The sequence below is a fragment of the Passer domesticus genome, unplaced genomic scaffold (genome assembly GCF_036417665.1).
Source record: "Passer domesticus isolate bPasDom1 unplaced genomic scaffold, bPasDom1.hap1 HAP1_SCAFFOLD_236, whole genome shotgun sequence".
In the NCBI taxonomy this organism is placed as follows: domain Eukaryota; kingdom Metazoa; phylum Chordata; class Aves; order Passeriformes; family Passeridae; genus Passer; species Passer domesticus.
Genome location: NW_026990015.1, coordinates 33,469 through 47,587, shown reverse-complemented (window position 1 = coordinate 47,587; position 14,119 = coordinate 33,469). Strand labels below are relative to the sequence as shown.

At 41.3% G+C, this 14,119-nt stretch overlaps 1 protein-coding gene across 1 annotated transcript in view; it reads left to right on the top strand.

Moving 5' to 3' along the window:
• Positions 1–6,795: 6,795 nt before the first annotated feature.
• The window catches only part of LOC135292220 (sarcoplasmic/endoplasmic reticulum calcium ATPase 1-like), a 35,056-nt gene continuing 27,732 nt past the window's right edge, over positions 6,796–14,119 (top strand). Inside the window, 4 exon segments of the mRNA XM_064406443.1 lie at positions 6,796–6,900; positions 7,714–7,775; positions 11,221–11,238; positions 13,217–13,299. Coding sequence (XP_064262513.1) covers positions 6,845–6,900; positions 7,714–7,775; positions 11,221–11,238; positions 13,217–13,299 — 219 coding nt within the window. The 5' untranslated portion in view covers positions 6,796–6,844.

The window sequence follows — 14,119 nt, the reverse complement described above, 5'->3', positions numbered from 1 at the left end:
TGTGAAAACTGGGTAAAATTAGTGAAAAAATGGGGAAGAAATGGGGAAGAAAGGGTTAAAAATGGCGGATTGGGGGCTGAGGTTGAACCTGGTGTGGGTGTGGACGTGAAGGGGTAAAAATGAAAAAAAAAGGGAAAGTAAAAGGAAAAAAAATGGGAAAAATCCATGAAAAAAAATGGGGAGATGGAAAAAATTGGGGGAAATGATGAAAAATGGTGAAAATTGGAAAAAATGAGAGAAAAATGGAGAAAAAATTGGAAAAAAAGAGAGAAAAATGGTGAAAATGGAGAAAAATGGAAAATGGTGAAAAACAGGCAAAAATACAGGAGAAAATGAGGAAAAAATGGAGAAAAACTGGAGAAAATGGGGGGGAAACAGGAAAAAATCAGGAAAAATGGGAGAAAATGGAGGAGAAAATGGGGGGGGGGAAACAGGGAAAAATGGAGGGGGGAAGTTGGAGGGAAAATGGGGGAAAAACCAGAAAAAATGGTAAAAAAACCCAAGAGAAAATAGGGAAAAAAAAATTGAGGGGAAAGGAAGAAAATCAGGATTTGGGCCTGACCCTGATCCTGAGGGAAATCCAGGCCGGGATTTGTTCCTGATCCCAGTCTAGGCCAGGCTTTGGGCCTGATCCTGATCCTGGGGAAATCCAGGCTGGGATTTGTTCCTGATCCAGTCTAGGCCAGGCTTTGGGTCTGATCCTGGTCTAGGCCGGATTAATCCTGATCCCGATTGCAGGCCGGGATTTAATCCTGATCCCAGTCTAGGCCAGGCTTTGGGCTTGATCCCGATCCTGAGCGAAATCCAGGCCAGGATTTACTCCTGATTCCAATCTGGGCCGGGCTTTGGGTCTGATCCTGATCCAGGCCGGAATCCCAAGCCAGGCTTTGGGCCTGATCCTGGTCTGGGCCGGGATTTAATCCTGATCCCAGTCTAGGCCAGGCTTTGGGCCTGATCCTGATCCTGAGGGAAATCCAGGCCGGGATTTGTTCCTGATCCCAATCTAGGCCGGGCTTTGGGTCTGATCTGGATCCAGGCCAAAATCCAGGCCAGGGTTTAATCCTGATCTAAGTCTAGGCCAGGCTTTGGGCCTCATCCTAGATCCAGGCTGGAATCCAGGCCGGGATTTGCTCCTGATCCCGATCCAGGCCAGGACTTAATCCTGATCTAGGATCCTGATCCTAATCCCAATCTAGGCCAAGTTTTGGGTCTGATCCCAATCCAGGCCAGAATCCAGGCCGGGATTTAATCCCGATCCTGACTCAGGCCGGATCCAGGCCCTGGATTTGATCCAGATCCAGGCCGGGATTTGTCCCTGATCCCGATCCTGATCCTGGATCCAGGCCAGGCTTTGTCCCTCATCCTGATCCTGATCCAGGCCAGGATTTGTCCTTGATCCTGATCCTGATCCCGATCCAGGCCAGGTTTTGATCCCAATCCAGGCTGGGATTTGCTCCTGATGCTGATCCTGGATCGAGGCCAGGTTTTGATCCTGATCCTGATCCTGGATCCAGGCCAGGCTTTGTCTCTGATCTGATCCTGATCCTGGATCCAGGCCAGGCTTTGCTCCTGATCCCGATCCAGGCTGGGCTTTGTCCTTGATCCTGATCCTGATCCCGATCCTGGATCCAGGCTGGGTTTTGCTCCTGATCCAGGCCGGGATTTGTCCTGATCCCAATCCTGATCCTGGATCCAGGGCAGGATTTGCCCCTGATCCCGATCCAGGCCGGGCTTTGTCCTTGATCCTGATCCTGGATCCAGGCGGGATTTGCTCCTGATCCCGATCCAGGGCCGGGATTTGTCCTTGATCCTGATCCTGATCCCGATCCAGGCCAGGTTTTGATCCTGATCCTGATCCTGATCCAGGCCGGGTTTTCGATCCTGATCCCGATCCAGGCCAGGCTTTGTCCCTTGATCCTGATCCTGATCCCGATCCAGGCCAGGTTTTGTCCTTGATCCTGATCCTGATCCTGATCCTGATCCTGATCCAGGCCAGGATTTGTCCCTGATCCTGATCCCGATCCAGGCCGGGTTTTGATCCTGATCCCGATCCAGGCCAGGTTTTGTCCTTGATCCTGATCCTGATCCTGATCCTGATCCAGGCCAGGATTTGTCCCTGATCCGGATCCCGATCCAGGCCGGGTTTTGATCCTGATCCTGATCCAGGCCAGGATTTGTCCCTGATCCGGATCCGATCCAGGCCGGGTTTTCCCCCGATCCCAAAGAAATTCCAGGCTTTTCCCCCAAAATCCCATCCCCGAATCCACTCCGCGTTTTCCCCCTCCCGATCCCCTTCCCCATCCCCTTAATTTCATTTTTTTTGGGTGAAATTCGAATAAAACCGTTAAAAAAAAAAGTTTTTTTTGTGTTAAATTTCGGGAATTCCGACAAAATTCGGGATTTCCTTTCAATTCGAGAGGATTTTGGGGCGAAAAAAGGGGAAATTGGGGGGTTTCCGATGGGATTTGGCCGCTGCTGGAGGGGGGGGAGGGGCAGCACCTGGCGGGGGTGGGGGAGGGGCGGCTCCCAAATTTGGGGGGGCGCAGCTGCCGCCCCTCCCCCACCCCCCCCCCCGGGGTTATTTTTGGGTTCTTTTCCCACCGGGGCCTTTTTAGGGTAAAAGCGGCGCGCGCCGCCCCTCCCCCACCCCCCCCAAGCGAGGCCCCTCCCCCACCCCTCCCGAAATGACCCCGAGTCCCCTCCCCCACCCCCAAAATCCCCTCCGAAAATCCCGAAAAAATTAAAATAATTTTTTTAAAAAAGCCTCTAAAATTGTCCAAATGTTGGCCCCAAAAAATATTTTAAAATCCTCCCAAAATATTAAAAATCGAAATAAATCCCCAAAAATTCTGTCCTAAATTGTCAAAAATTCCTCCCCCCAAAAATCAGGGAAAAATAAAAAAGAAATCCCCAAAAAATTGCCCCCAAAAATGAATAAATAAAAATTGCCCCAATATCTTCCTAAAAATCCCCAAAATTTTCCCCTAAAATCTCCCAAAATTCCTCCCAATAATCTCCTAAAATTCTCCTTTTAATTTGCCCCAAATCCCACCAAAATCTTCCCAAAAAAATTCTCCCAAAAATAAGAAAAAAATTCCTAAAATACTCCAAAAAATTTTAAAGATCCCCCATAAAAAATCCCCAAAATTCTCCCTAAAATCTCCCCCAAATTGTCCCAAAATCTCTTGAATTTCTCAAAAAAAACCCCAAAAATTCTCCCTGAAGGAAAAAAAAATTCCTCCAAAATCCACAAAAATTATCCCAAAATTCCCAAAAAATTCACCCCAAACTCTCTCAAAAAAAACCCAAAAACCCCAAATTTCCACCAAATTTCCCCCAAAAATTCCCCCAAAAATCTCAAAAAAACCCCAAATTTCCTCCAAATTTTCCAGAAAAAAATCACCCAAAATTCTCAGAAAAAACCCAAAAAAACCGCAAATGTCCCCCAAATTTCCCCGAAAAATTCACCCCAAACTCTCTCAAAAAAACCCCCAAAAAACCCCAAATTTCCCCCAAAATTCCAAAAAAATTCCCCCCAAAACTCTCTCAAAAAAAACCCCCAAAAACCCCAAAAACCCCCAAATTTCCCCCAAAATTCCCCAAAAAATCACCCATAATTCTCAGAAAAAAAACCCCAAAAAACCCCCAAATTTCCCCCAAAAATTCACCCAAAATTCTGGGGGGGAAAAAAAACCCCAAAAAACAAAAAACAAATTTCCCCCAAATTTCCCAAAATAATTCATCCAAAATTCACTAAAAAAAAATAAAAATCCGCCCCAAAAACCTCAAAAACCCCAAAATTCCCCCAAAATTCTCTTAAAAAAAAAAATCCCCCCAAATTTCAAATAAATCCCCCCCAAAACCTTTCCTGCCCCTCCCCCACCCCACAAATCCCCCCTCAGGCCCCCTCCCCCCCTCCTCCCCCCCCGCTCCGGTTTCACCCGGGAACCCAAAACCGCCCCTCCCCCACCCCCAAACCCGCCCCTCCCCCACCCCCAAACCCGCCCCTCCCCCACCCCCCTAAATCCCCTCCTGGCCCCTCCCCCACCCCCAATTTGCCCCTCCCCCCACCCCAAATTCTCGCCCCACCCCCCGAGCCGCCCCTCCCCCACCCCGATGACCCCAGGGGAGGACGCGACCTTTGACCTCCAGTGGGGGGAGGGGATTTGGGGACGTTTGGGGGACAATTTTGGGGAATTTTGGGGGGATATTATATTTTGGGTTAAATTTGGGGAATTTTGGGGGAATTTGGGGCCATTTTTCAAACATTTTGGGGCAATTTTTAAAACATTTTGGGGCAATTTTTGAGGATTTTTGGGGAATTTGGGGGATTTTTTTTTTAATTTTGGGTGAATTGGGGACTTTAAAAAAAATTTTTGGATCCATTTTTGGAGGATTTTTGGGGTAATTTCTTAAAAATGTGGGGCCATTTTTAGGGAATTTTGGGGTGATGATTTGGAAATTTTGGGTCATTTCTGGAGGAATTTTGGGGTCATTTTTGGGTGATTTTGGGGTCATTTTGGGACAATTTTTGAGGCATTTTTGGGGCAATTTTGGGGCCAATATTGAGATTTTTTTGTGCCAATTTGGGGATTTTTTGGGGCACTTTTAGGGGAAATTTTGGTTCAAATTTTGGATAATTTTGGGGCCATTTTTGGGGAATTTTGGGGGGATTTGGGGTCCAGTTTTGGGGACTTTTGGTGCCATTTTTAGGGCTTTTTTGGGCTCATTTTTGAGCATTATTTTTTTAATTTTGGGACCATTTTGGAGTCATTTTTAAGGCAATTTGGGGGTCCATTCTTGAGTAAATTTTTTTGCCATTTTTGATGTATTTTGGGGTCATTTTTGGGTCCATTTTGGAGGATTTTTAGCTCCAGTTTTTAGGAACTTTTTGCCGATTTTTTCAGAATTTTTGCTCCATTTTTGGGTCAATTTTTTTGTGATTTCGGGGCCATTTTTGCAGATTTTTTTTGCCGTTTTTGGGGGGATTTTGGCTCTGTTTCTGAGGAAATTTTTTTGCCTTTTCCCCCCCATTTTCCCCCAATTTTCCCCCAAATTTTCCCAAATTTCCCCCAAATTTTCTCCAAATTATCCCCAAATTTCCCCCAATTTTCCCCAAATTTTCCCCAATTTCCCCCAAATTTTCCTCAATTTGCCCCCAAATTTCCCCAATTTTTTCCCCCAAATTTCCCCAAATTTCCCCCAATTTTCCCCCAAATTTCCCCCAATTTCCCCACATTTTCCACCAAATTTCCCCCATTTTTTCCCCAATTTTTCCCCCAAATTTTTCCCCAATTTTCCCCAATTTTCCCCAATTTTCCCCCAATTTCCCCCATTTTCCCCCCAAATTTTCCCCAATTTTTCTCCAATTTTCCCCAATTTTTCTCCAATTTTCCCCAATTTTTCCCCAATTTTTCCCAAATTTCCCCCATTTTTCACCAATTTTCCCCAAATTTTCCCCAAATTTCCCCCAATTTTTTCCCCAATTTTCCCCCAAATTTTCCCAAATATCCCCAAAATTCCCCCAATTTTTCCCCAATTTAGTCCCAATTTTCCCCAATTTTTCCCCAAATTCCCAAAATTTCCCCCATTTTTCCCCAAATTTTCCCCCAATTTTCCCCAAATTTTCCCCCAATTTTCATCAAATTTTCCCCATTTTTCCCCCAAATTTTCCCCAATTTTCCCCAAATTTTCCCCTCATTTTCCCCCAAATTTTCCCCAATTTTCCCCAAATTTTCCCCCCATTTTTCCCCAAATTTTCCCCCAATTTTCCCCAATTTTTCCCCAATTTCCCCCAGTTTTTCCCCAATTTTTCCACCAATTTTCCCCCAATTTTCCCCAAATTTCCCCCAATTTTTCCCCAATTTTCCCCCAAATTTTCCCAAATATCCCCAAATTTTCCCCCTAATTTCCCCTCATTTTTCCCCCAAATTTTCCCCAATTTTCCCCCCCATTTTCCCCCAATTTCCCCCCAAATTTCCCCCAAAATTTCCCCAAATTTCCCCAATTTTCCCCAATTTTCCCCCATTTTTTCCCCAATTTTCCCCAAATTTTCCCCAATTTTTCCCCAAATTTTCCCCAAATTTTCCCCCAATTTTTCCCCAATTTTCCCCTAATTTTTCCCCAATTTTCCCCCATTTCCCCCCAATTTTCCCCCATCCTCCCCTCCCCCCTTTCCTCCCCTCCCCCCCCCCAGCCCCTCCCGTCCATCACTCCCGAAATAGCCCCGGCCGGGGGGGGGAGGGGCGGGGCTGAAAGCGACACCCGGGGTGGGGGAGGGGCCCCTTGGGGGGGGGCCTCCCCCCCTTTTTAACCCCCGCGCGCTCCCCCCCCTCCCCCAAAACGCCCCGAGCGGCGGCGGCCGAAATTTGGGGGGGGGGGGCGATGAAAAATTCCAATTTTGGGGCTTTTTCCCCCTTTTAAGTCCATTTTTTGGGGGGCTTTTCCCTTTTAATTCGATTTTTTTTGGGGGGGCGATTTAATTTAATTTTTAACCCTTTTTTCCCCGAAATTTTAATTGGATTTTTAATTATTTTTGGGGGGAGCTTAATTTAATTCCCTTTCTTTTTTTCCCTTTATTCTAATTTTTTCTTCTTTTGGGGCAGTTTTTTCCTTTTTTTTTCCCCCTTTTTCCCCTTTATTTTCCCCCTTTTTTTCCCATTTCCCCCCTTTTTTTCCCCCTTTTTTCCCCCCTTTTTTCCCCCCCTTTTTTCCCCATTTTTCCCCCTTTTTTTCCCCTTTTTTTCCCCATTTTTTTCCCCTTTTTTCCCCCATTTTTTTTAAATTTTCCCCTAATTTTAATTTTTTAAGTGTTTTGGGGTGAGACCTTTGGGTTTTTGGCGGGATGGAGAACGCTCACGCCAAAACGGCCGAGGAATGTTTGGCCTTTTTCGGGTGTGAGCGAGAGCGTCGGGCTGAGCCCCCGAGCAGGTCAAGAGGAGCCTCGAGAAATACGGACCCAATGGTGAGAAAAAAACAAAGTTTTGGGCCATTTTGGGCGATTTTGGGAAAATTTGGGGGATTTGGGAGCAAAAAAAGGGAATTTTGGGGGATTTTTTTGGGATTTTTTGGGATTTTTTGGCGATTTTTTAGGATTTTATTCTGATTTTATTCAGATTTTTGGGGGGTGATTTGGGGGATTTTAGAGAGGATTTGGGATTTGAGGGAATTTGGGATTTTTTGGGGATTTTTGGGGGATTTTTGGGGGATTTTTAGGGATTTTTTAGGATTTTTTAGGATTTTATTCTGATTTTATTCAGATTTTCCGGGTGATTTGGGGGATTTCAGAGAGGATTTGGGATTTGAGGGAATTTGGGAATTTTAGGGAATTTTTTGGGATTTTTTGGGGATTTTTTTGGGATTTTTGGGGGATTTTTTAGGATTTCATTCAGATTTTATTCTGATTTTTTGGGGTGATTTGGGGGATTTCAGAGAGGATTTGGGATTTGAGGGAATTTGGGATTTTTTTGGGGATTTTGGGGGGATTTTTGGGGGGTTTTTTAGGGATTTTTTTGGATTTTTTGGATTTTTTGCAGATTTTTTAGGGATTTTATTCAGATTTTATTTAGATTTTTGGGGTGATTTGGGGGATTTTAGGGAGGATTTGGGATTTGAGGGAATTTGGATTTTTAGGATTTTTTAGGGATTTTTTAAGGATTTTTTAGGGATTTTTTTGGGATTTTTGGGGGGGTTTTGGGGGTTTTTGGGGGTGAGCGAGAGCGTCGGGCTGAGCCCCGAGCAGGTCAAGAGGAGCCTCGAGAAATACGGACCCAATGGTGAGAAAAAATAAAATTTTGGGCCATTTTGGGGCGATTTTGGGTCGATTTGGGGGATTTGGGAGCAAAAAAAGGGAATTTTGGGGGATTTTTTGGGGATTTTTTGGGATTTTTTGGCGATTTTTTAGGATTTTATTCAGATTTTATTCAGATTTTTTGGGGGTGATTTGGGGGATTTTAGGGAGGATTTGGGATTTGAGGGAATTTGGGATTTTTTGCAGATTTCTTGGGGATTTTTTGGGGATTTTTAGGGATTTTTTTGGATTTTTTGCAGATTTTTTAGGATTTTATTCTGATTTTATTCAGATTTTTGGGGGTGATTTGGAGGATTTTAGAGAGGATTCGGGATTTGAAGGAATTTGGGATTTTTTGCTGATTTTTGGGGGATTTTTAGGGATTTTTTGGGATTTTTTTGGGATTTTTTTTGCAATTTTTTAGGATTTTATTCTGATTTTATTCAGATTTTTGGGGGTGATTTGGGGGATTTCAGAGAGGTTTTGGGATTTGAGGGAATTTGGGATTTTTTTGGGGATTTTTGGGGGATTTTTAGGGATTTTTTTTGATTTTTTGGGATTTTTTGCAGATTTTTTAGGATTTTATTCTGATTTTATTTAGATTTTTTTGGGGTGATTTGGGGGATTTCAGAGAGGATTTGGGATTTGAGGGAATTTGGATTTTTAGGGATTTTTTTGGGATTTTTTTAGGATTTTTTAGGGATTTTTTTGGGATTTTTTGGGGGGTTTTTGGGGGTTTTTGGGGTGAGCGAGAGCGTCGGGCTGAGCCCCGAGCAGGTCAAGAGGAGCCTCGAGAAATACGGACCCAATGGTGAGAAAAAATAAAATTTTGGGGCAATTTTGGGCGATTTTGGGTCGATTTGGGGGATTTGGGAGCAAAAAAAGGGAATTTTTTGGGATTTTTTGGCGATTTTTTGGGATTTTTTGGCGATTTTTTAGGATTTTATTCAGATTTTATTCAGATTTTTTGGGGGTGATTTGGGGGATTTTAGGGAGGATTTGGGATCTGAGGGAATTTGGGATTTTTGGGGGATTTTTGGGGATTTTTTAAGGATTTTTTAGGGATTTTTTAGGGATTTTTTTGGGGGTTTTGGGGGGTTTTTGGGGTGAGCGAGAGCGTCGGGCTGAGCCCCGAGCAGGTCAAGAGGAGCCTCGAGAAATACGGACCCAATGGTGAGAAAAAACAAAGTTTTGGGCCATTTTGGGCGATTTTGGGAAAATTTGGGGGATTTGGGAGCAAAAAAAGGGAATTTTTTTGGATTTTTTGGCGATTTTTTGGGATTTTTTGGCGATTTTTAGGATTTCATTCAGATTTTATTCAGATTTTTGGGGTGATTTGGAGGATTTTAGAGAGGATTCGGGATTTGAAGGAATTTGGAATTTTAGGGAATTTTTTGGGATTTTTTGGGGATTTTTAGGGATTTTTTTGGGAGTTTTTGGGTTTTTTGCTGATTTTTTAGGATTTTATTCAGATTTTATTCAGATTTTTTGGGGTGATTTGGGGGATTTCAGAGAGGATTTGGGATTTGAGGGAATTTGGGATTTTGGGGGGATTTTTTGGGGATTTTTTGGGGATTTTTGGGGGATTTTTTAGGATTTCATTCAGATTTTATTCAGATTTTTGGGGTGATTTGGAGGATTTTTAGAGAGGATTCGGGATTTGAAGGAATTTGGGAATTTTAGGGAATTTTTTGGGATTTTTTGGGGATTTTTTGGGGATTTTTTGGCAATTTTTTAGGATTTCATTCAGATTTTATTCAGATTTTTTGGGGTGATTTGGGGGATTTTAGAGAGGATTTGGGATTTGAAGGAATTTGGGATTTTTTGCACATTTCTTGGGGATTTTTTGGGGATTTTTTGGGATTTTTTTGGATTTTTTGCAGATTTTTTAGGATTTTATTCTGATTTTATTCAGATTTTTGGGGGTGATTTGGGGGATTTTAGAGAGGATTTGGGATTTGAGGGAATTTGGATTTTTAGGGATTTTTTTAGGATTTTTTTCGGATTTTTTGGGGATTTTTTAGGATTTTATTCTGGTTTTTTTCAGATTTTATTCAGATTTTTTGGGGTGATTTGGGGGATTTTAGAGAGGATTTGGGATTTGAGGGAATTTGGGAATTTTAGGGAATTTTTTGGGATTTTTTGGGGATTTTTTGGGATTTTTTGGCAATTTTTTAGGATTTCATTCAGATTTTATTCAGATTTTTGGGGTGATTTGGAGGATTTTAGAGAGGATTCGGGATTTGAAGGAATTTGGGAATTTTTGGGGATTTTGGGGGGTTTTTGGGGTGCCCGAGGGCTGAGCAGGTCAAGAGGAGCCTCGAGAAATGCGGTGAGAAAAAAATGGAATTTTGGGCGGATTTTAGGAAATTTTGGGGGGATTTAATAAAATTTGGGGCCATTTTGGGGGAATTTTTAGGGATTTTTTTTTTTTTTTTCATTTTTCTTGGGTTTATTTGGGATTTTATTCTGATTTTTTTTTGTTTGGGGATTTTTTTTGAGGATTTTGGGGAATTTTGGGGGAGAAAAGGAGATTTTGGGGGGATTTGTTTGGGATTTTTGGGGGATTCTGACATTTCTGGAGGGGTTTGAGGGGGATTTGGGGATTTTTGAAATTTTTCTTTCCGTTTTTTGGGGTTTTTTGGGGGGATTTTGGGGAAATTTGAGGGGTTTTGGGGAGGTTTTGTCAGAATTTTGTGATTTTTTTGAGGATTTTTTGGGAAATTTGGGGGTTTTGGGGGATTTTTTGGGGGGATTTGGGGATTTTTCGGGGGGAGAGAAATGGGGGATTTGGGGAAATTTGGGGGGATTCGGGGATTTATTTTTTTCGGGGAGGTTTTGGGGGGATTTTAGAGCATTTTTGGTGGATTTTTGGGATGTTTTTGGGGCATTTTTTTTATTTTGGGGGAGGATTTGGGGGAGATTTGGGGATTATTTTGTTATTGGGGGATTTGGGGGGAATTTGGGGGGATTTGGGGGGATTTTGGGAAGGTTGGAGGGGATTATTTTGGGGGTTTTTTGGGGGGATTTGGGATTTTTTTTTACATTTTTTGGGAATTTTGGGGGGAATTTTGGATTTTTTGGGGGGATTTTGGGGGATTTTGGGAAGGTTGGAGGGGATTTTGAGGGATTTGGGGATTATTTTGGGGTTTTTTGGGGGGGATTTGGGATTTTTTTTTTACATTTTTTGGGAATTTTGGGGAGAATTTTGGATTTTTTGGGGGGATTTTGGGGGATTTTGGGAAGGTTGGAGGGGATTTTGAGGGATTTGGGGATTATTTGGGGTTTTTTGGGAAGGATTTGGGATTTTTTTTTACATTTTTTGGGAATTTTGGGGAGAATTTGGGGATTTTGGGGGGATTTTGGGGGATTTTTGGGGGGATTTTGGGGGATTTTGGGTCCCCTCTAACGTGTCCCTTCCTCCCCCACAGAGCTGCCGGCAGAGGAAGGTGAGTGACAGCCCCAAAATGCCCCAAAATGCCCCAAAAATTCCAAAAAATGACCCCAAATACCTTTAAAAATGACCCAAATATCCCTAAAAAAGCCCCAAAAAATCTCCCCTAAAACGCTCAAAAAACCCCAACTCCAAATGTTCTCCAAAAATCCCCTGAAATGCTTTAAAAGTCCCCAAATTGCCCCAAAAATGTCCCAAAAACTCCCAAAAATCCTCAAAAATCCCCTAAATTGTTCAAAAAATCTCTGAATTTCCCCAAAAACGCACAGAAAGTTGCAAAAAGCCCCAAAAAACTCCCAAAAAACTCCCAAAAATTACTCCAAAAAAAGCCCCAAAAATTCCCCCCCAAAAAAGCCCCCAAAACTCCCAAAAAATTTCCAAAAATTACTCAAAAATGCCCCCAAAAAAAAGCCCAAAATCCCCTAAAATGCTCAAAAAAGCCCCAAAAATTCCCAAGAATTCCTGAATTTTCCCAAAAATCCCCAAAAATTCCCGGATTTTCTCCCAAAAATTCCAAATAAAAACCCCAAAATTCCCCTAAAATGCAAAAAAAAAATTCCCAAAAACTCCTCAAAATTCCCAAAATTCCCCTAAAATTCCCCAATTTTCCCGAATTTTCCCAAAATTCCCGGATTTCCCCCCAAAATTTCCAAATTTTCCCCAGAAATCCCAAATAAAAACCTCAAAATTCCCCTAAAATGCCAAAAAAAATCAAAAAAATCCTCAAAAAACTCCCCAAAAATTCCCAAAATTCCCCTAAAATTCCCAAAATTCCCGAATTTTCCCAAAATTCCCAGATTCCCCCCAAAATTCCCGAATTCCCCAAAAAATTCCAAATAAAAATCCCAAAATTCCCCTAAAATGCCAAAAAAATCCCAAAAAATCCTCCAAAAACTCCCCAAAAAATTCCCAAAAACATCCTAAAATTCCCTAAATTTCCCAAATTTTCCCAAAATTCCCGAATTCCCCCCAAAATTCCAAATAAAACCCCCAAAATTCCCCTAAAATGCAAAAACATCCCCAAAAATCCTCCAAAAACTCCCCAAAAATTCCCAAAATTCCCCTAAAATTCCCAGATTCCCCCCAAAATTCCCGAATTCCCCCCAAAAATTCCAAATAAAAACCCCGAAATTCCCCTAAAATGCCAAAAAAATCCAAAAAAATCCTCAAAAAACTCCTCCAAAAATTCTAAAAATCCCAAATTTCCCCTAAAATTCCCCAAAATTCCCAGATTTTCCCCTAAAATATCCAAATAAAAACCCGAAAATGCCCAAAAAAATCCTCCAAAAACTCCTCAAAAATTCCCAAAATTCCCCAAAATTCCCCAAATTTTCCCCCAAAATTCCAAATAAAAACCCTAAAATGCCAAAAAAATCAAAAAAAATCCCAACAAATCCTCAAAAAACTCCCCAAAAATTCCCCAAATTCCCCTAAAATTCCCCAAAATTCCCGAATTCCCCCCAAAATTCCAAATAAAACCCCCAAAATTCCCCTAAAATGCAAAAACATCCCCAAAAATCCTCCAAAAACTCCCCAAAAATTCCCAAAATTCCCCTAAAATTCCCAGATTCCCCCCAAAATTCCCGAATTCCCCCCAAAAATTCCAAATAAAAACCCCGAAATTCCCCTAAAATGCCAAAAAAAATCCAAAAAAATCCTCAAAAAACTCCTCCAAAAAGTCTAAAAATCCCAAATTTCCCCTAAAATTCCCCAAAATTCCCAGATTTTCCCCTAAAATATCCAAATAAAAACCCGAAAATGCCCAAAAAATCCTCCAAAAACTCCTCAAAAATTCCCAAAATTCCCCAAATTTTCCCCCAAAATTCCAAATAAAAACCCTAAAATGCCAAAAAAATCCAAAAAAATCCCAACAAATCCTCAAAAAACTCCCCAAAAATTCCCCAAATTCCCCTAAAATCCCCCAAATTTCCCGAATTTTCCCAAAATCCCCGGATTTCACCCCAAATTTCCAGGCAAGTCCATCTGGGAGCTGGTGGTGGAGCAGTTCGAGGATCTCCTGGTGCGGATCCTGCTCCTGGCCGCCTGCATCTCCTTCGTGAGTCACCAAATCGATAAAAATGGACCAAAATACCCGGAAATGGCATGAAAATGTCGGTCGGGGGGATTTGGGGAAAAAATCGGGAAAAATTTGGGAAAAAAATGGGATTTTTGGGGAAAAAATTTGAATTTTTTGTGATTTTTTTGCTGATTTTTTGGAGAATATTTTTGAATTTTTTTTGATTTTTGGGAGATTTTTCCTCAGATTTTTCACTGTATTTTTTGTGATTTTTTCGGGATTTTTTTTGAGAATTTTTTTGATTTTTTTTGATTTTTTTGGGAGATTTTTCCTCAGATTTTTCACGGAATTTTTTTGTGATTTTTTTGCTGATTTTTTTGAGAATATTTTTGAATTTTTTTTTTTATTTTTGGGAGATTTTTCCTCAGATTTTTCACTGAATTTTTTGTGATTTTTTTGCTGATTTTTTTGAGAATATTTTTGAATTTTTTTTTGATTTTTGGGAGATTTTTCCTCAGATTTTTCACTGAATTTTTTGTGATTTTTTTGCTGATTTTTTTGGAGAATATTTTGGATTTTTTTTTGATTTTTGGGAGATTTTTCCTCAGATTTTTCACTGAATTTTTTGTGATTTTTTCGGGATTTTTTTGAGAATTTTTTGGATTTTTTTTTAAATTTTTGTGGGATTTTTAGGGAGAATTTTTTAATTTTTTCTGGAATTTTTGGGGGAAGTTTTCTGGGCTTTTTATTGAAATTTTTTGTGATTTTTTCGGGATTTTTTTGAGATTTTTTTTTTTTACCCTGGGATTTTTTTCAGGATGTTTCTGGTATTTTTGTTGGATTTTTGGTGAGATTTTTA